Source organism: Mus caroli, chromosome 19 (assembly GCF_900094665.2).
Source record: "Mus caroli chromosome 19, CAROLI_EIJ_v1.1, whole genome shotgun sequence".
In the NCBI taxonomy this organism is placed as follows: domain Eukaryota; kingdom Metazoa; phylum Chordata; class Mammalia; order Rodentia; family Muridae; genus Mus; species Mus caroli.
The window spans coordinates 28,009,788-28,032,438 of NC_034588.1; the positions used below are offsets into that span (position 1 = coordinate 28,009,788).

Sequence of the window (22,651 nt, forward strand, 5' to 3'; positions counted from 1 at the left end):
TCTGGTGTTTGGACCTCCTCCTGGCTGAAGATGAAGGCCCAAAACAGGATCTTTCCCAGAAGCTGTGTTGCTTTGGCCTGTGCAGACTGCCCTCCACGGAGTCCCGGAACCAAGCTGGCTCCCGCGGAACCTGAGGCAGAAGCCTCTCAGGCCGGGTGGACACCTGTGCTCTGACCAGGAAGGTGGCTGATTGTCTGGAGCCGAAAATGGCGCCGCCTCAGAGGCTCTGTGGCTCTCACCTGTCCCAAAAACTGCTGGCCTCTGTATTCCACACTCTCACCTGTGCAGACTGCCCTCCGCGGAGTCCCAAAACCAAGCTGGCTCCCGCGGAACCTGAGGCAGAAGCCTCTCAGGCCGGGCGGACACCTGTGCTCTGACCAGGAAGCTGGTCGGTTGTCTGGAGCCGACAATGGCGCCGCTTAAAAGGCTCTGTGGCTCTCGCCTGTCCCCCTCTCATTTCTAATGTGTTCTGATTACATCTACCCCATCCCCTGCTGTCAGAGGGCCCAGAGGTCCTTAAAATCAGGTAGAAAAATAGAAAGGCAGTCAAAAAGAGTTCATAAAAGTTTAACAAAAGGGTGCAATGCTAACTTAGCAGCAGCGTTTTAAAGTGTGTTTATAACATGGAAATTATTATGTAAATGTATTGAAGAAGAAAAATGCTGTAGGTACAACCATCAAATAGATATCAATAATTATCTTACATTAGTTATCTTTGGAATATGGCATCTCAATAACTTTTAATTTTCAATTTCAGAAAATAATTAGATTATCCAGAGTAGGTGTCGGATCCCCTGTAACTGGAATTACAGATAGTTGTGAGTGAACATGTGGGTTCTGGGAGTTGAACTTAGGTCCTCTGCAAGAGCAACAGGTGCTCTAATCTACTGAGCCATCTCTCCTGTCCCAATTTCAGGAAATTTTATAAGATAAATTTTTGTAAATTTTTAATTATTTCTTAAGCATTAAAACTAGGATAGGCGAGATGGCTGGTTGCATAAAGTACTTTCTGAATAAACATGAGGACCTGGACTAGGAACACCAGAAAATGGGGGTGCAGCAGCATGTATCTCTATCCCCAGCACTAGAAAAGGGGAGACAGGTGATACAAAAGTAATGCTGGCCAGCCAGTCTGGAAAAAGCGATCTCTAGGCTCAGTGAGAGACCTTAGCTCAAAAATAAATGAATACAGAAGGAAAGAAAGAAAGAAAGAAAGAAAGAAAGAAAGAAAGAAAGAAAGAAGAAAGAAAGAAAGAAAGAAAGAAAGAAAGAAAGAAAGAAAGAAAGAAAGAAAGAAAGAAAGAAAGAAAGAAAGAAAGAAAGAAAGAAAGAAGAAAGAAAGAAAGAAAGAAAGAAAGAAAGAAAGAAAGAAAGAAAGAAAGAAAGAAAGACAGAAAGAAAGAAAGAAAGAAGTGGAGAGCAACAGAGGAAGACATTTGACAACAATGTGTGTCCTCCACCCCCACTCCAATATACACAAACACACAGGCATGCACATATGCATACACGCATGCACATATGCGCGCGCACACACACAGACACACACACACACACACACACACACACGAATAAAGAAGCAATGGTTTAGGAAAATGTTCATTCTTTCTGTGGATAGCTCAGGGGTTAGAGCACTGGTCTTGTAAACCAGAGGTTGCAAGTTCAAATCTCACTGCGCGGCCTTCAATTCTCTTTTGCTGGGCGTGGTGGTGCACGCCTTTAATCCCAGCACTCGGGAGGCAGAGGCAGGCAGATTTCTGAGTTCGAAGCCAGCCTGGTCTACAAAGTGAGTTCCAGGACAGCCAGGGCTATATAGAGAAACCCTGTCTCGAAAAAAACAAACAAAAAACAAAAAAACAAAAAACAAACCAAACAACAACAACACAAAGCACCATCTCTGCTTCCCCTGTCATGATTATAATGTCAATCTCAAAGATGGCGCAGAGCTGGTCTGCAGCTTTCCTCAAGCGATGCATTTCCTTGATACATCTAAATCTGCAGTCACATGCTTTTCAGCATGGCTCATTCCCTGATTCTCTGTTTTATGCACAGATTCTGCTCTTTACATACACACTTAATCTGTCACCATGTGCCTGTGAGGCTTGAATGGCTTCTCCCCCCATTGCTCTTCAGATGCCACCAACATTCTATCCAACTACAGGGTCACTCTCTCCACTTGATCACTCTTGTCCTCCCTGAACCACCCCTCAGGCTCTCATTTCACACTTGGCTTCCATCAACTGTGGTCAGGCCAAATTGACAGACGTTGGTGGCAGGAAGACAAGAAGCAATCCAGGTGAGACTGAGATAAGCGTTCTCAGTAGCCTCTTGGAATAAATGGGATGAGGAACTCAAAAGCCAGCTTTCCAAAGCAGAAAGACAGATAGATACTTGAAAAGGTGCACAATACTCTTAGCTGTTGATGAATAAAAATTAAAACATTCTTTGTAAGTCTGTCTTATCCCGGGCAGAATGACTAGCCATGTCATCAAGGAAACCAGGAATGACAAATGGATGTAGGGAAGAAGAAACTTGTCTTCATTGCTGGGGGAAATGCGATCTTGTTTAGACACTATGGGAAATGGTGTGATGACTCCAGAGAAAGGAAAAATGGAACTACCATATAGCTCAGGTGTATCACTTTTATGCCAATCAGGTTTATGCCAAAAGGGTCCAGTCAGTACAATATACAGATACACGATTGTTTCTACACTGCTCACAACAGCCAGTGTAGCCACCAGCCTAGGTGTTTCCCGAAAGACAAATGCCTAAAGCTAATGCGGTACAAACCCAAAACGGAATTTTATTTAGCTGTAAGGAAGAATGGAATTATAACATTTGCAATAAAATGGATTAAACTGGAAATCATTATGCTAAGTGAAGTAAGCCAGACTCAGACAAATATTTCATTTCATGTTTTCTTGCCAATGCAGACTCTAGATTTAAATTTTACATAAAATATATTACATATAAATTCGTTATCATATGAACAGGAAAGAGGGAAAAAAAGCAGCTATGAGAGAAGATGAGGAAACCTAAAGAAGAGAGAAGGATAAGTAATTGTTTGTGTGCATATGTGTGTTCACGTGTGTGCATGTGAGTGTGCATTCCTGTGCTTACACGTGCATACTTAAGTGTATATGTGCACATATGCATGTGCATAGATGTGTATATGAATATACTGTATATGTTCATATTTGTGGGCATATGTGTATATATGATAATGTGTGTATATACATATATGTGTATGTGCATATTTGTGTTTATGTACATGATTAAAAGGGTGTACATATGTGTGTATGTCTGTTATGTGTATGTGATGAAAGAAAATGGGGAAGACAGTGATAGCAGTTGGAGAAAAAATAAGAAAAATGTATGATAGCTCTATCTAAAAATGATACAACAAAACTATTTGTTTGCATGCTAACCAAAATATTACTTAGAAAAAAATATAAATAAACTAGTATCACCTTTCTCAAATGCCATGTCAACAAACCTTTCTACATAGGGTCTGACTCCCTACCCGTCATTTGTGGGACAGCAGTGGGCTGTTGTTTTCAGAATGTAAACTGAGAAAGCAAGAACATGAAGGGGTAGGGAAAGAAGACAAACAGCAACAAGGACCCTAAATCTCCCTCAAGTCCCTGTGCCCGTGATGCCCAAGTTCCGTTGCAACAGGATGATTTACATACAGATTGTAGTAAATGTATGCAGACTATTCACACTTGTAGGAATTTTTGAGTGCTTGAGTTATAGTTCTTGAATTTTTATTTTTTTAGTGCATTATTTCTCTCTCTCTCTCTCTCTCTCTGTGTGTGTGTGTGTGTGTGTGTGAGAGAGAGAGAGAGATCTGTGTGTGTGTCTCTCTCTCCTCTGTGTGTATATATATCTGCATGTGCACATGCTCTTGCATGCACACAGTCATTCACTTGCTGTGGTACCTGTGTAGATTTCAGAGGACACCATGACAGAGTCAGGCCTCTCCATTTACCACATGGGTCCTGGTGACAGAATGCTGGTCACTGGGCATTGCAACAAGCTCCTCTGCACACTGATCCTGCTCACAGGGGCAAGTCCTTCCTTAACTTTTAATGATTCCCCTATATTGCTTCACTTCTTGGCTCTATTCATATTGAACATATCTGTGCATTTAATTTCCTTTAAAAAAAAATAAAATAAAACAAGCCAATCCATCCTCCCAGGCAACTTTTATTTATCTTTGTTTATGCAACAGGCCAGACCTCAAGTACTTTTGTGCAAACACAAAATGCAGTATTTACCTATTGGACTATATCCAGTACATTCTGAGAAAACAGAATTTATTAAAATCCTTAGAAAGCGTGGAATAAATTTACATTCCCTGTATTTATAGCATAGCAGAAGTTGTGTTGCCTAATTGGCATCCTTCTAGGCTTCAGCACAGATATTCTGTTACTTAATGTACATGCAAAAGGTAAACCTTAAGCATCCCATGACTAGTAGGATAATCTAGAAGAAATCATTCCTTCCCCTGGGGGTAGGAGTGGTGGAGAAGGGTGATTCCCAGAGGGGGACTTGCCCTCAAAAGAGAAGGGGAGGGTGGAATGGGGATCACTGTGAGAAGAGGAGGGGCTGATATGGGGTTGTAAAGTGAATAAATAAATTGAATTTAAAAAGTTAACAATTCGGGTGCTGGAGATATGGCTCAGTGGTTAAGAGCACTGGCTGCTTTTTCAGAGGCCCTGAGTCCAAATCCCAGCAACCACATGGTGGCTCACAACCATCTGTAATGGGATCCGATGCCCTCTTCTGGTGTGTCTGAAGGTACAGTGTACTCACATACATAAAATAAAGAAATAAAAAAAGATTCCTTTCTCTTATTTTTTTTTTTTTTTTTTGGTTTTTTACGAGACAGGGTTTNTCTGTATAGCCCGGGCTGTCCTGGAGCTCACTTTGTAGACCAGGCTAGCCTCGAACTCAGAAATCCGCCTGCCTCTGCCTCCCGAGTGCTGGGATTAAAGGCGTGCGCCACCACGCCCGGCTCTCTTATTTTTTTAAAAGTTCATTTTGTATATGGAGAGATAAATTTACATATATGTACATTTGTGGTGCATGTATGTGTGTGTGTGTGTGTCTTTCTGTGCAGGTGTGCATGCATGTGTTTACGCACGCTTGCACCTGCATGTTTTTTATAGACACCGATTCCAAAACTCAATACTAGGAACTTTCTTCACTAGTTGAAATGTATCAAATAATGACACTTCCAACATACTGGGCTTCCTATTACTTCTATTCAGACATTTTTATCATTTTTATATACAAAGCAATGCTCGTCTTAATTCCATAAAAAAATGAAATTATAAGTAGTATGCTTGATCCTCTGACATAGCTCCCTTCCGGAAGTCAGCTTCAAACAATTTACAGAACAAGGCATTTGAGGCTGGTTCTTGTTTTAATCGAGTTGTGTAGTGCTTGAGAAATTACTGCTGCCATGATTCCAACTATGTCCTCAGCAAAGTAGACAGACCAGCATCCTCCAAAGGTTCAGTCAAAATGTCATGGTGTGTACAAGGGACGGGTGAGCCCATTTTGTTCCTTCACTGCTGAGTGCAGTATTCACAGCTCGGCACAGAGTCCTGTGAAGAAGCAGCAGGCCTGCTGCTTCTCTATGGCATGTGGTCCCCTGCTCCCACCACTGAGGCAGAGAGCAAGACTGACTAGCTCAGAGAGCCTCAACCCGAGGGAAAAAAAAAAACAAGATCTTAAACTCTGCTGTGGGAATTCACCTCAGAGAAAACAGAGCGCTAAACCATGTTAATTCAATTTCAAGCAAAACCAAACCAAACCACAACCTGCAGTGCTTGCCCCTCGTGTTCAATACCTAGTTGTGCTTTTAAAAAAGAATCCCTAATCCAAGGCAGCTAAGATTTACCAGCTAGGATGCTTTCACGTCTATTCAATCTTCTATTCCCTTTCTCCCTCAGCAGCCTGTTCTCACCCTACTCCTGATTCTCTCCCATATTTCTCAACAACTTTGAGGATTAAGGATTCTGTAATAATAGAAGTGAAATCTGCACAGTTCAACCTAAGAGACTTGCCTTTCTAATTGCCCCCAATAACCTGTTGTTAGTTTCTAAATATATTCTGTATATTCTTTGAACAGAAGAGATGTATATGTATGTGTATATATATATATATATATATATATATATGTGTGTGTGTGTGTGTGTGTGTGTGTGTGTGTGTGTGTGTGTGTATAAATACAAAAGCACTCAGGGCCATCTTCTTTATCCTTTGTGTGTAAAATCTTTCACAAAATATGAGCACAGAGAAGCACTTTATGAATGATACAGAAATGAAGTAAGCCCCACCACAGAAGTAATTTGTAAGACTCAAAACAATAACAAGATGGGAGAATATTGTATTGCTTTATCACATAGATGTAGCTTCTTTATTTTTTATTAGGTATTTTCTTCATTTACATTTCCAATGCTATCCCAAAAGACCCCCCATACCCTCCCCCCCCCCCCCCCCCCCCCCCACTTCTTGGCCCTGGCGTTTCCCTGTACTGAGGCATATAAAGTTTGCACGACCAATGGGCCTCTCTTTCCACTGATGGCCGACTAGGCCATCTTCTGATACATATGCAGCTAGAAACATGAGCTCTGGGGGATTACTGGTTAGTTCATATTGTTGTTCCACCTATAGGGTTGAAGACCCCTTTAGCTCCTTGGGTAATTTCTCTAGCTCCTCCATTGGGGGCCCTGTGTTCCATCAAATAGCTGACTGTGAGCATCCACTTCTGTGTTTGATAGGCCCCCGCATAGCCTCAGAAGAGACAGCTATATCTGGGTCCTTTCAGCAAAATCTTGCTAGTGTATGCAAAAATGTCAGCATTTGGAGGCTGATTATGGGATGGATCCCCAGGTATGGCAGTCTCTAGATGGTCCATCCTTTCGTCTCAGCTCCAAACTTAGTCTCTGTTACAGAGACAAAGATGTAGCTTTTTAAATCCCAGAGTATCAAGCAAGTGTCCTTAAGAATACAGTGAGAAATTGGCTTACAACTTCTAGAGAGACTCATCTCTGTAAAGCCAGGTGGGTCAATGTGTTATGTCCCTCATCTGGGGCCCTGCCTTCCTCTGGACTAAATAGGATCTCCTCAACTATGACATTCATTATAACCACAAAAAGATAAATCATAATTGTTAATTATTTGGGGGAGTTATAAAATATGTGGAGATGGCAATATCTATACATAATGTGGGCTGATGAACATTTTGAAAAATCAACATATAATTATGCAAATATCTGAGGTCACACTGTCTCTCCTTTTTATAAGGCATCACTATTGAGACATTTGTGCAAATGGTGGATGACAACATGAAATTAATGGCCACTTTTCTATTTATCTGCCGCTTGTGGCATGCTTAATGAGAATAGATCTGAAATGACAAAACGGTCTTCAAGCAGCCATGCTTGAAAATGCAGGATGGCTGTATCTCTTTATTTATTCTTCACTTTCTTTCTCTTCAAATTAGAACCATGCCAGTTTTGTCAAGCTTAATTCTAAGGAAGGTTCTGAGTCTTCAAGTAAAGCTTAAATGCTTAAATGCTTAACAGGACTGTCACGTATTCCTTAGAACTAAAGAAGACTAGAAGTCTTAAAGCTGTACATGCGCCATATTTTTATAGATATTTTTTGCAAATTATTAAGAAGTCTAAAGGACACGATTTCATGATTTTGATTATCCAGAATGTGGTCTCTCTAAGTATGACTGTCCCTTCACTTGCATCGTCTTCAAAGACCTGTAGGGCCCACCCTAAGCGAGAAGAAACCTCAGCCTGAGCTTCAGGAACTCATCCTTAGGAGAGTGAAACCAGGTAACAAAAGGAAGACACTGGCCCCAAAGCATTAGTCTCTTAATATCAACTTTAATCCCAATGCCTGCTTAGCTTCAGAGCATGGACTGCAAACTATAGGCAATTTCTCCATCCAGCTGACGTGGGTCTAAGACATCGCTGTGTTAAGTATCAGTTAAAGCAATTGTACTCATGCTGATGCTGAGCGTGCGTTTCTGAAAACATATTCCAGGCGCATAGAGAACACGAAGGACAACAATGCTGATATTCAGCAGAAGAGCACGGCTACCGTGGAGACTAAGGGATTGCCAAGACCAGGTCAGCATGCTGTGGAAATCTCAGGCAGAATCCATGTCAGCTTGATGAGAAGAAGCACAGAATATGGGAAGTGATGGCACTCAACCTCTACATCTGGGATACTAGCTGTGTAACCTAGCTCATCTCTGGGCACCTGGTTATTCACATCTGTAAAATGGAATTAGCCATGCTTCTTTTATAGAATTTTGTTGGGAGTTGACTAAACTAATACATGTGAAATACTTTGGACATTGTTTGGCATATACTGAATAAGTATTTACTATTGTTTTATTTATCCTAATTTTGATCCCTCATTGTGTGAAGGTTTTTAATCACTAAGTCTAACTCTGCTAAAATTACAAACCTATGATTGGTAAAACCACGATTCAAACCCAGACATCCTTCCTATCGGTTAGTCAAAAGAATACTTAAAATACATCATATTATGTCTTATGTTGTGATTCCCCAGGCAGCATAACTTAACTCAGAATAACTTGTTAAAAAGGTGAACTTTCAAGCTGGGCATGGTGGGTCATGCCTTTAATCTCAGCACTGGGGAGTCTAAGGCAGGCAGATCAATCTAAACACAAGGCCAGCCTGGTCTACATAGTGCATTCCAGGACAGTCAGGGCTACACTGAGACCCTGTTTCAAGCAACATACATACATACACATGTACATATGTACATACATACATACATACATACACACATACATACATACAGTAGCAAACTTTATCCAAGCATTTCTATAATCCTATCTCTTCTTCCCTCCCTCTCCTCCTCCCTCCCTCCCTCCCTCTCTCAGGATGCTGAGGCAGAAGAACTTTGAGTTAGATGTCAGATAGGGATATACAGTGAGTTCTAGGGCAATGTAGAATATATAGTGAGACAGTGTCAAATGAAAAAAATTTAATAAAAATGTTCACATTTCCTTAACCTAACCTCACACCTGTCACTTAAAATTGATATACGTAGGCAACTGTGTACAGTTATTTTCTGTTTTCATGGAGGTTATGACAACTTTAACAAGAGTCTTAAAGAATATTCTACAAGAATTGTGTAACAATGGAGCATATGCTTAGTCAATCAAACTTGGAGAGAATTTTACTCTGGAGATTTTGAACAAAAGATAGTTGGCATTCTGGGACAGCTAAATTTCAGACTTTCTTCTAGGTGACTTTGAGCAACTGTCATAGTCACAGGCTCAGTTCTCCCATCAGTAAAATGAGTAACTTCATATTACTGTTTTATCCCTGGCTATACCTGTTCAAATATGATGCAAAATAAAAGTATTGGAAACAAGGTGAAAAGCACACATCTTAATTCTAGCACTTAGGAAGTGCATCTCTGTGAGTTCAAGGCCAAACCTGGTCTACACAGTAAGTTCGAGCCAGAGCTACAGAGTAATATTCTGTCTCAATAGACAGGCAGACAGACAGATGGGCAGATGGACAGATGGATGGATATATGGGTGTATGGGTGATTGAGTGTTTAGGTGGGTGGGTGTCTGTGTTAGATGGACAGATGGAATGATGGATAAATGAATGGATAGACAGATGACAAGGCAGCTTGTAGGAGTGTTGATGAGAAATATGCCTTTAGTTTTTAAAATTGGATATGAGGAAAAACTTGTGATGGGTTTCCAACTCCAGAATAGAAGAGTGAATGTAGAGACAGAGGAATATAAAGCCTACACAAGACTAAATTAATGGTAAAAGTGTCCTCTTTGAAGGCAGGAAACACCATTAATCCATCATTGTTTAATTTCCTATAGTGAGAAGATCTCATTAGAAAATAAACTAAACCTGAGAGCAGATACGATGGAATGTCCAGATGACTGTGAATTCACTAATCCACATTACTGTCTAAGCTGTTTCTTTAGGTAAGCTGGTTTTGGCTCAAGATTCTATAAGTTCATCTACAACATGTACAAAAAGATTAAATTATACTGTAAAAAATTTTTTTAATTCAAAGTCATTTAGTTCTTACTAGTCAATCAGATCACAGGAGTAAAATTATATCTTCTGCCAATGACAGGTGGGACAGAATCTCAGATATGGCAAAGCACAGCATTTATAGAGAGGCTTAGAGAGGTTTGAACTTAGCTATAGGCTATATGAAGAAGGTCTCAAAATGCTCTTTTATTCTTCATCATGAATATTATGATATCCATGGAAATCTCAATAACAACATTATACATGGTACCTAGGGATGATAAGCCTACCTTTTCCATGCATATATAAATATCACATATATTGTTTAACACTAGAGCTTTGCAAAGGCTATCTCATTCTCTTGAAGCTTTGCATGCAAAACTGCAAAGGCTCTCATCTCATACTGGACCATTATTTCTGGTTAGTTATCTCCCAGGATCCAGCAGTTCCTGGAAAAAGGCTAAACCATAAGTATCATAGTTGTAAATTTCAAAAACACCTACAATGTTTTTAATGGTTAGAAAGTGAATTCAAAGCCAAAAACTTACCTGTATCCTTCAAAGGTCCCAACTACAACACTCTGTCTATTTAACATAACATAGCCTTGACAGTTAATAATATTCAATTTACGTGTCCTGTGGATTTCCCTAGGAGGCATAAAGAAATATCTATTTGTCCAAGATACGACACTAACACTCCACAGTATTCCATTCAAGTACAGGATGGTGAACCAGTGAGTTTATTTAGGTTACTTACAGAAATATGTTTGTCTCACCACCAAACGAGTCCTTTTCCTTAAAATGGCAGCTGGGTTGGCTGCTACACCATTAAAGAAACTCCAGCCCCAGCCAACCTACTTCATCCAACTTATTCTATTGGCCCCTGAAACAACAGCTGGGCCAAGATGAAGCAGTGGCTGTATCTCAGATAATCATCTGGTGACCCTCTCTCGTGCTTCCAGGATAACTTCACTATTTTGCTAAAGACTTAGCTATCACTGCATTGGCCTGTTTTATTTGAGTTTGGATTTTGTCGTCTTCCTTCCTTCCTTAATTGTTTTCTTTTTGGATTTCTGAGGCAGGTTTGAGGTTGGCCTCAAACTCATGATTATCCTTCTTCCTCTTGCTCCCAAATTCTGGAATTACATAATCTACCACACCTAGTTTATTCTGCTTATATCACTGCCATGCCTGTAGGACAAGCTCTTCTGTAGATCATGCCAGCAACTCTGCTTCTGTAGATGGGAGGTGCGCATGCTACATTCAGAGGAGATATCTCCAGTCTTATACCAGAGAAGAGAAATCAGAGAGTTATGGCTATCCTAGGGAATTCCAGGGCCGATTTTCAGCCACAGTAGTTGTATCTGGTGTGCTGGTTTCCTTGTAGACTGCATTGTAAAATTTCCTCTCAAAGGCAGAGGATGATGTACACAGAGGGGAAAGATAGGAAACAGAAGACCATGTGACTGAAGCAGTCAGAGAATGAGAAAGGAGAAGAAAGGGAGGGTAAAGGAGGGAACAGTTGGGAGTCAGGGTCTTGGAGGAAAGGATAGACCATGGTGACTTTCTGTTCAAGTAGTAGAAACTCACAGAAAAGTTTTGTGTAAGAGGATAATGTGTGCCTTTCTTTCATACAAAATCATCCTCTCAAAGAAAAAGAAAAGTTTCAAAGTCCCTCCTGTATCTCTGTTCTGTCAGTGAAGCAAGTAACATAAACCATGGTCTACTATCATCATCACCATCAAATCATCATGATCACGATCATGAACTGTGGTCCACCACCATCATTTTCCATCATCATCATCGTCATCATCATTGTTATTGTCATCAGCAACAATAACAGTCATGGTACGTCTCCACATCATCATTATAAACCATGGTCTATCACCACCATCATCACTACCACCACCACCACCACCACCATAACCTCCTCCTCCTAATCATCATCATCATCATGTCATCATGACCATCAAACTATGGTTCATCACCACCATCATCAAACCACCATACTTGGAGTTAAAAGAACTTTTTGGTTCATATCAGCATATCCCACCGGTCACAGAGTTATACCCTAATGTTCCAAGAGCAGCACCAGAGATATGCTCAGAGAGAAGCAGTGTAAATTAACTCTGGCAGCCATTTGGTTCATTTTCCAGAAGTCATAGCAAATGGCAAAAATAGTGTTTGCCTGACAGCCATCCTGCCATGCTTCCTCACACTGCCCCTTGAGCTATTTTTATTCCTCATTCGTTACTTTATTTGACTTACTTTGCATTATAACAAATAGTAACATCTGTGTTTACATCAGGGCGTGTGTAACACAGGCAGAGTGGAAATAACTAAATAACGATCCAGAGTCACAGTCTGGTGTGGCATTGAACAGCAAAGAGGGGACCGAGCTGTATTAATGACAGTTACAAAAAGGGCAAATAAATATCAAAATAAAACTGAACTTTGACAAAAAGAAGCAAAAACATTCTCTACTAGCAGAACTACTGGCCATTTACATAGATGTGCATGGTGTGAACTGGAGTTATCCAAGATAACTCTATACCTGTCGTAAAGATTCTGCAAGGCTAACACTGATAGCTAGAGTGTTGCAGAATAGAAAGAGGAAAAAATTACCGCATGCTATGTCTATTCCCTTAGTAGCCATTCGATGCCTACCTCTAGCTACATCTGACCGGACATCACTATGACTATCTGGAAGATGTACTAACTTAATACGGGACCATCTTCCAGCAACCCAGAAACTGAGGATGTAATCGGATACTGTCTGAGATGTGTAACAGAGATTCCCTTGCATTGCTGTAACCCACCTGCCTGGTGTTTCTACCCATGTGTTTGAAAAGCGCTTTGATGGATGACTTCCCTGTTCTGCTACTGAAAAACTTGTGACAACTTTTCCACATTAGACCTTGGTATTTAGGGCAACCTTATTATTGCTTTTCTTATTGGTTATTTTTGTTTGTGTGTGTGTTTGTTTGTTTTTGAGACAGGTTCTCACTATTTGCCTCACTCTCCCTGAGTATTAAGATTAAAGGTATGTGCCACCCACCAGGCCCATCCTTGGACAACCTTAACCCATGTTCCTGAGCCATGGTCATTCCTATTTGACTCAGAACGAACTACTTCTTATTCTCCTTGGGTGGAGAGTTATCTTCTCAAAACACATGTGCATATTTAGAAAAACAGGGGTGGTAAATAACCAAGGGAGATGACCCTGGCACAGCCTGACTCTCTTTCCATCCTGCCACCTCTGATGTCCCCTCTTCTAAAGGTGCTAGAACGTAAAATGAGATCCCCACTGAGAATTATCATATATTATATAATATTAATGTGTTATCATTTCGTAGAGCTTTTTTCAAGAACTATCACAATTACTTTGCCTCTTCATCTACAGCAGAAAATTTCAGATCAAAGTTTTATTTAGCAGACACAGAGAAATTCACTCCTACTCTTGCCAGAGAGCATTAAAGTGAACTTTAAAACTGGGCAGTGGTGGCACACGCTCTTAATCCCAACACTTGAGAGGCAGGGGTAGGTGGATTTCTGAGTTCAAGGCCAACCTGGTCTACAGCGTGAGTTCCAGGACAGCCAAGGCTACACAGAGAAGCCCTGTCTCAAAAAAAAAAAAAAAAAAAAACAACAACAAAAAGTGAACTTTAAAATATTCGGTCTTTTTATAATACTAAGCTAGGTAAGTCTTTGTAAACATGAAGTCCTAAAGAAAATGTTGGATTGACTTGACCATGCAAAACTGTGTTTTCCATTATACAAATTAGTGGCAAGTAACTGTGCTTTAAAAATAACAAATTGGGCAATAAATGATTTAAATTCATAGCAAAATTTTTAATTGATTTGAAATTCTGAGTTTTGGCAATATTTTCATCATTTCCCTTGGGTGTTGCTATCTTCCTTCCTTACCCCCCACTTCTACTTTAATTTACTTTTATTTTATGTGTATGAATGTTTTATCTGCATGTACATCTGGGCACTACACAAGTGCAGTGCCTGCAAATGTCAGAAGAGGGCGTCAACTCCCGAGACTGGAGTCACAGATGTTTATCAGGTACCATATGGGTTTGGGAAATTGAACTTAGGTCGTTGTAACTTGTGAGCCATTCTCTAGCCCTGTTGTGAATTTTTTTTAAAGAAAAGAAAGAAAAAAAACTCAGTGGTGCAAAGAATAATTATTCTGGTACTGTGTGGGAAGAATGAATGTTCTTCACTATTTGAACTTCATGATCATGTGCCCTGCACCATAGCACAGGGCTTGCGCTCATTAGGAGACTATTCTTGATTTAATGCTAGACTGCCATCATGAGATTTTAAACAACTTTTTTAAAGGTAGGAGCCTGTATTAACATTTGCAGTGAACCTTGAAAAGTGTAATGGCATGTAAACTACCTGCAAAGCAATATACCTTGTGCCAGAGGAAAAGAATACAATGCCTAAGAAATAGCCCTCACACTAAAAAGTTTGCAGCTTAGAAGTAGGAATAAGAATGGAAAGAGAATTATAATCAAAGAAAGTGGGCAGTCAAATATACAGTAGAGGTGGAACTCCAGAGAGCAGAGGAAGAAGACAGCTTCATGGCTAAGATCAGCATCTGTGGGAGAGTGAACCTTTCACTGGATTCCAAAGAAGAAAGAAGACTTAAGCAATGAGGACATGGAGGGAAGACAGATGAGCATGGGATTGGAAGCCTAGGACAGGGTCAAGGTCACAGGGTCAGCGGTGTATCTTGGGAGCCCCAGCCGAGAAAACTAGCTGGCAACTTCTAGAGACCAGACTAGAACATCCAGCCACTGAGACTATGAATAACCTAACACTAGCTGTGAGCTACCGAAGGGCTGTAGAGATGGAGCCACTAAATCACAGCCACAGTTTTAGAAGATTAAGGCACACACAGACGGGCACTTTGCCAACTCTCTAGGCTCTCAGCAGCACTGTGCCATTTTGCATACAGTGTGTGCTTGTTTCGCACAGTGGCTGAATGCAGAGTGACATCAAAGTTAGTTAGTAGTGTCCACTTCTCTTTTATTCTGTCAATTCAGCTTGCCTTAAGCCAACTAACACCAAAGATCACTCACTCTAGAGAGCCATTAATATTCAGAAAGTCAAAACACATTATAAAACTAAGTTTGGTCTGATTACACACACACACCCCTCCATCCTCAAAAACAATGCTAGTAGAAAGATCTCCCTAGAACTGTCTGAAAGAGCATTTGATCGGCACTCGGCTCATTCCTTGAGATTACAAATCCATGGAAGTTAAAATCAACATGTTAAGGACTCGTGCTGAGATATTCCAGACAAATGACAAGCTCTAGCCCCACACAAGCATTTCATTAATTACCAAGTGAGGTTTTTATTAGAGTGCTGTCAGATCAATAGTGTCACACTTTATGACTTAAAATGAATATGTATTCTCTCTCTCTTTATCTCTCTCTTAACACTCTCTCTCCCTCTCACACACACACACTCACACATACACTCTCACACACACAAGCACACATACTCACACATTCACAAACACACACACAAACACACACACACAAACATCCACACTTACACACACACACTTGCACACACTCACACATTCACATACACATACTCACACATTCACACACACACAAACATTTACACACACTCACATTCACATACACACATACACATTTACACACACTCACACATTCACACACATACTCACACACACAAACACAAACACACACTCACACACAAACACATAAATTCACACACACAACCACACATAGTCTCACACACACAACCACACTCACACACACAAACACACACACACACACTCACACATTCACACACATAACCACACACTCACACACACAACTACACTCACACACACACTTACACGCACACATACACTCACACATACTCACACACACAACCACACACTCACACACATTCACACACACAAACACACACTCACACACAAACTTACACATACACACACACACTCACACACTCACACACACACACACACATCATTGAACATGCATTTGTCCTTTTCACATAAATATGGCATCTAAAAAATTTAATTTCCTTTCAAACTATACTGAACTTCAAAAGAAATTTATTTTTCCACCTCTCCTCATCTAATCACACTGAGGGAAACAGAAAACACCCTGCTGACATTGAGCTATTTTAATATATTATTACTTGATATCAAATTAGAATTTTATTGTCCCTTCAGCAGGAATATAACGAAAAGATTTCATGTGGAAATGAAAAATGTATAAAAGATGAGGCAGAAACAAAATTAATTAACAGAAATACCCAAGTAAGGGACATTAAAATTGCATCTTAAGAAACCTCAATAGAAACCTGTTAAGATGTATCACTGAAATAAAATATGAATTTGACTTGTTAGCTCCATTTTAACCACATATTTGCAGAAAGGGAAACCGTAGAACTAAGTTTAATATTCAAGCTCTCAAAAAGGAAACCTTATTATACACTCTATTTCATATAATCTGCACATTGCTATTCAACAATTGAAACAAAACATAAAATAATAAAAAGTGTATATGCGCAGATGTATACGCATGGTGTGTGGGGGGTGTATGTGGAGAGGATGTGCACACATGCACACCAGCAAGGCAAGAGGTGGGCATGTAGGTGTGCATGTAAGGTGTCCTCTATCCCTCTCCACCTTATCTCTTGAAACAGGGTGTCTCACTGAGCCTGTGGCTCTGAGTTTTAGTTAGACTGGCTACCAGCAAGCCTCTCTCTATGCCTGTCTCTGCCCTCTCCCCTCATGCGGAGGCTGCAGACATGTGCATGGCCACGCCCAGCTTTTCTTCATGACCTCGTTTGTGCAGCAAGCATTCTCAACCCCTCAGCCATCCCCAGCTTTATTTTTTTATAAACGAATTGTAAGCAAGACAAAATATGTTTAAAGTCACTAGAATTGTCCATGTCCCTTTTAATAATGACCTTATTAAATTCAATAATATATGTTAAAGTTTAATGGTAGTGAATATCTATGAGCTTCTAAGAGGAGACATAGATTTTTCTCTTAAAATCCTCATCTTATATTGGGTTATCATAATAACCTGAGTAGCAAAAGGAATCTTGGGATTCCAGGCTAACAAGCTGCCCTATGGAACATGTCTTCTTTAGCTCTGTGACCTTTCCTATGGAAACCCATAGGTGACAGACAGCTCAGTGAGGTACACTGCTGTTTAGAGGAAGTGAGGTGAGCATGTAGAAGGAACTAGACATCCTTTCCTGCTCAAGAGAATTCTCTCTTGTGTCTCTGAGAAAACTCCGTGTGTCTGCGTATACTTGGTAAAATTTGGATGTCCCCACGTAACCACACATCCTGAGAACAGGCAGCAGACACATCACAAGGCTGAAGTCTGTGCCTTTTACTGAAAGACAATTGAGACCGAGATAAAGGCACAAAAATGCTGCATCTCAAAGAGGCACCAAAGTCTCCAAAATGGAAAGAAACAAAAAAAGTGTCCTACCTTTTTAAAAATTCCATGTACTCGGTATGCTTGATGAGTCCTGTCCTCATCATTATTGTTTGAAAACATTGTCGATCGATGGCCCAGAGTTTCACATTTACAAGAGCTGGAGAAAGAAAACAAAGCAAGGAGGGGGAAATTAATTAGAGAATTTCACTTGTGAACGACACCCTGTAAAAGAGATGAGTTATTCATGAGAGGTACGAATGTGATTAACCTTTTATACACATTTAAAGCTAATAGCATTAAGCTGTCCCATTTCATCAAAAAGCCAGCTATGCTCAGTGGTTTTCTGCTGGAATATTATTACCTACCAAGAAGCTTCCATTGCTTTTATGTCCCTGACCGCCCATTTAAAGGTACACATGAAAGGTAGTACAGGAAGGAAATAGTATCGGCCAAAAAGAAAAAGAGGCTCCCAAGAATTAATTCTCCCTGGTAACAATCAGATTATTAATGACTCATATTATAATTATATTTTAATTATAAAAAGTACAAATGAAATAACTTCTACTTTGGGGGGATTCCATATAACAGAAATAATAATTATGCAGCAATCTCTACATAATGCTTGTTTAACAAATTATAACTTGTGCACAAACTATGTAAAACTTTTATTAGGTATGTTGGTTGAATTTTAATCTCTACTCTTACATCCACTATCTTTGGCAATTATAATTAAATGTTGAAACTGAATACAGCAGAATCATTAAGTGCATGATTAATAGACAAGTTTAAGAACAAAATAGCAGGGCTTATTGAACACAATACTGCAAATTATCAAGGTAAACTAATGTTTAAAAAAAAATAAGCATATTGGAGGCTGGAAAGCACAACAGTGAAGAACCCTGACTGCTCTTCCAGGGGATCCAGGTCTAAGCCTTAGCACCCTTATGGCCGCTCACTAGCATCTGGAATTCCAGTTCTAGAACAGCTGTCCTCCTCTGAGGGCCTCCACAGGCAAGAGGCATGAGTATTGTGCACAGACATACACGTATTCAACACATCTGTGCACACAAAATAAAAAAAAAAAAAAGTGGTAGGAGATAAGCATGTTAAAGTCTTGGTAGGTGAACCTATGTGGTAAGTATATGAAATGTTTGTTATGGTCTTTACCTTAATGGAAATCATTTTCATAATAGAAACTATGTTAACACTTGCGTTGATGCAATGTGTTAAAAAAAATAGAAAACAGAAAAACAACTTCTACATTCTAAGAGACTGGAACTCATAACCAGAGTTAATAATACACCTTGAGGTCATGTGAACTCAGTCTGTTTGTTTAACCTATGTTTTGTTTGTTTTGTTTTTTTCAAGACAGGGTTTCTCTGTATAGCTCTAGCTGTCCTGGAACTCACTCTGTAGATCAGGCTGGCCTTGAACTCAGAAATATACCTTCCTCTGCGTCCCAAGTTCTGGGATTAAAGGTGTCACCACTGCCTACTTTTAAGAGAACAATGTAACAATCAACCTACTTGCTTTGAATTCCCCCAGGGAGCAACTTTTACAACCTAAGTTAGTGGAGAGCTGTAGTCTTAAATGTTGTACTCTTCCCAGGCCCGTGACCAAGAAGAAGGCTTGTGTATCATTTGCTGAAAACAGCAAAGACAGAGGTTAAATGCCACCTTCTAAGATGAGAAGCCACCGTAAATGTTGAATGCAACAACATTCAAATATCGATTATTAACAATGCTATTTATAGTGTTGTTTGTTATCGGTCAGTTGAGAGTGGTTAAAGCCAGTGACTTATCCACTGTAAAATAACGCTTTTAAAGGTTTCTGTAATGCGTCCCATTTCTTCTCATTGTGATGGCTTCTGTGCTGTTCAATAAATTCAGAGTGAAGTCCTTTGCTGGGTCAGAAACAATGACAGAAGACACAGACATAGACAGAACACAGACACACGGACAAAACAGACAAACTCACAGACAACCTTCAGACAGCTACTGATTGGTTCAGTCTCACACAATAGACAGATGGTGGAAGGAAGACACAGGGGCCATGACTTTAGATAGTTCAAATCTGAACTTGTTCTTGGTTAAATGATTTCGGGGGTGGTGCGGGTGTGTGTGTGCTGCTTTTTATTTCTTTCCTTAGTGTGACACTGGCCTATTATTGGAGTTAATCACATGCAAGATCAGATCATATACTATACCTGAAACTATAAAAGAGGCAACAGCAGATGGTACTGAGTGGAACCACTGAATGGGCCACAATACACTTAGTTCAAGTGAACATAGTTAAATAGAGAGAGTCAAGTTAGGGGTTAGGAGGGGAGGAAATGTCACCCGCATGGTTAGAATACAGATGTGCTTTGAAACAATGGGACAGAAGCAACATGAATAAGAGAGTAAGAGAGTAAGAATAAATGGAATATTATACCCATTTCTGGAATGGTGCCTAACTTCCTTTGCAAATGTCTTTGAGAATAAGAAACTGGAACATGGTTTCTCTCTTGACTAGTTTTTCAGAGATGGGAAAAAAAAAAAAGACCCAACACGTTCAGTAAAGCAGAAAAAAGAAAATGATAGCAGAAAGTGTCACATATGCACGGCTCCTTTCCAAATACCATTTGAAAACGACACTTCATCCAACAGTCACCACAGGTATTCTCCAGCCACTGTCATCTACCTCTTCTGGTGACTCCAGGCTCATCTCCAAAACAGCTATTTACTTCACAAAGATCAACAGATGCAATAATATGGAAACAAAGAGGTGTGACAGCAGAAAAGAGGACCCAAGAATAGACCTACAAGCAAACCCTTGGGAAATGATAAAGCTTGGGTCTGAAGAAACATGGATGAAGGGTATGCAGAGGAAAGAACTTGAATCCAAGTCAAGACCAGAACCACACAGCAACTGGCTGAGATTTCTGTCCATTTGGGACACAGTGTGAGAGAGAGCTGATACAGGAAATTTGGAACACAGGTTTATGAAGTAAGAATTCATTTGATGAACAATGAAAAGCTATCAGAGATCTTTAAAATACAAAATAAAACAAAACAAATAACCAAAATTTAAAAGAACAGACCTTGGGCATAGGAACACATTATTAAATGTTAATGTATAATAAAAATTAAAAATTTTAAACTCATCCTTTTAGTAGTTATTGGGTATGGCACAATACATATACTCACTGCCAAATGAAAATTAGGTTGCACCAATCAATGTTACTAAAATTTTATGTTTAACATTTTTATTTTTATTACATAAATGTGTTGGTGTATATGTTTATGTGTGTGGGTTGTGCATGCCAAGGCATGAGGGGGTTCAAAGAATAAGTTCTTTCCTACCACCATGTAGGTCTCAGAGATTGAACTTGACTCCTCAGGCTTGGTGTAAGATATCCCTACATACACATTGAGCCATCCTGCTGGCTCCAATATTTTTTAAAGGATTAGCAACTGACACACATACACAGTTTTCAAACACACACTAGCTGATGACTAGAAAAAGTACACCTGAGTGAAATTCAGAGTGTATACATCTTTAAGTCATAGCTCTGCAAGAAGAAAAGATGTAATATTTCCAGCCCCTGAGCAGCTGAGCATGAGATTTCCTTCATTGGGTTTTAGAGCCACAGTCATCGTGTTAAGCAGAGAAAAATAATCTAGGAGGAAAACATATTAGATTAAGTTATCCTTGGGGGCTGGAGAGATGGCTCAGTGGTTAAGAACACTGACTGCTCTTTCAAAGGTCCTGAGTTCAAATCCCAGCAACCACATGGTGGCTCACAACCATCCATAATGAGATAGGACGCCCTCTTCTGGAGTGTCTAAAGACAGCTACAGTGTACTTCCATATAATAAATAAATCTTTTTTTAAAAAAAGTTATCCTTGAGTCAAATGGTCTATAGACCAGCAGCGGTGCCAATAAATAGCAGTTCAAGTAGAATCTGTAGGGCATAGTAGGAATATGACAGAAGCATTAGTAAGGAAAACCCTTTTGGTAATTCACTGTGTGCAAAGGTTTAAAGAAAGGGTGATAAGTATCTTGTGAGGCCACAAGCAACTCAGGAATCAAGAAAGGAGGTCACACTGGGTGTGGCAGCAATAAGAGTGAGAGCAAAAACTTGGCAATTTGGGCATTGGGGAGTGTGTGTGTGTGTTTACCTTTGTGTGTCATCTCTATGTGTGAGCTCTCTGTGCCTCTGTGTGGCCATGTGTGCTCGTGTATGAATATAGGTGTGTATCTGTGTATGTGCTCCTGTGCTCATGGCATATGTGACTAATATTATATGTATCTCTTATATGTATATTTCCTTTTTAATATTTACTTGTTTATTTGGTTTTTTTAATGTATATGAATACACTGTCACTGTCTTCAGATGTGCCTGAAGAGGGCATCAGATCCCATTACAGGTGGTTGCTGGGAACTGTACTCAGGACCTATGGAAGAGCAATCAGTTATCTTAACTGCTGAGCCATCTCTCCAACCCTTGTATGCATTTCATCTTTCAAAAAAAAAATACTGTGTATGTTCAACCAGAGGCAACTTCCTCCATCAGTAGTGATGAGTGTTTCATTGATAAGCATTAGATATAGTTCTTGATAAATTAAATTTATATATATGAAGTTCACCCCCCAAAAAAATCCCATATGAGAATGTAAGCCTGCATATTTCATGTTATAGTCATCTTTAAACTGAATTTATCATATCTGATCATTCATAGTTTAAGATTTATTTACATATATGAGTACTCCATTTTCATGTGCATCTGCAGGATAGAAGAGGTCATCAGATAAAAGGGAATATCAAATCTCATTACAGATGATTGTGAGCCACCATGTGATGCCTAGGAATTGAACTCAGGACCTCTGGAAGAGCAGCCAGTGCTCTTAACCACTGAGCCATCTCTCCAGTTCCCCCATATGTATTTTTAATGACATCTGAGAAGAGTTTTCAAAATTCAATTATTTGCTTAGTTCAGCTATTAAAATGTCTGTGAGTGAAACTTCATTTCAGATAATATTGCTTCGTGATAATGAACATGGGTTGATGAGACAGAAAATTTATCCATGACCTTGAGCAACATGCCAAAGTATTCTTGCATGTTAAGCTACTGCATTT

At 39.8% G+C, this 22,651-nt stretch overlaps 1 protein-coding gene across 2 annotated transcripts in view; it reads right to left on the minus strand.

Annotated features, from left to right (window-relative positions):
• Nucleotides 1-22,651, minus strand: part of Prkg1 (protein kinase cGMP-dependent 1) — a 1,176,530-nt gene that overhangs the window by 397,009 nt on the left and 756,870 nt on the right. For both annotated transcript variants that reach the window (XM_021151357.2, XM_021151356.2), the window contains exon 4: nucleotides 17,581-17,686. In XM_021151357.2, coding sequence (XP_021007016.1) covers nucleotides 17,581-17,686 — 106 coding nt within the window. The remainder of the gene's footprint in view (nucleotides 1-17,580; nucleotides 17,687-22,651) is intronic.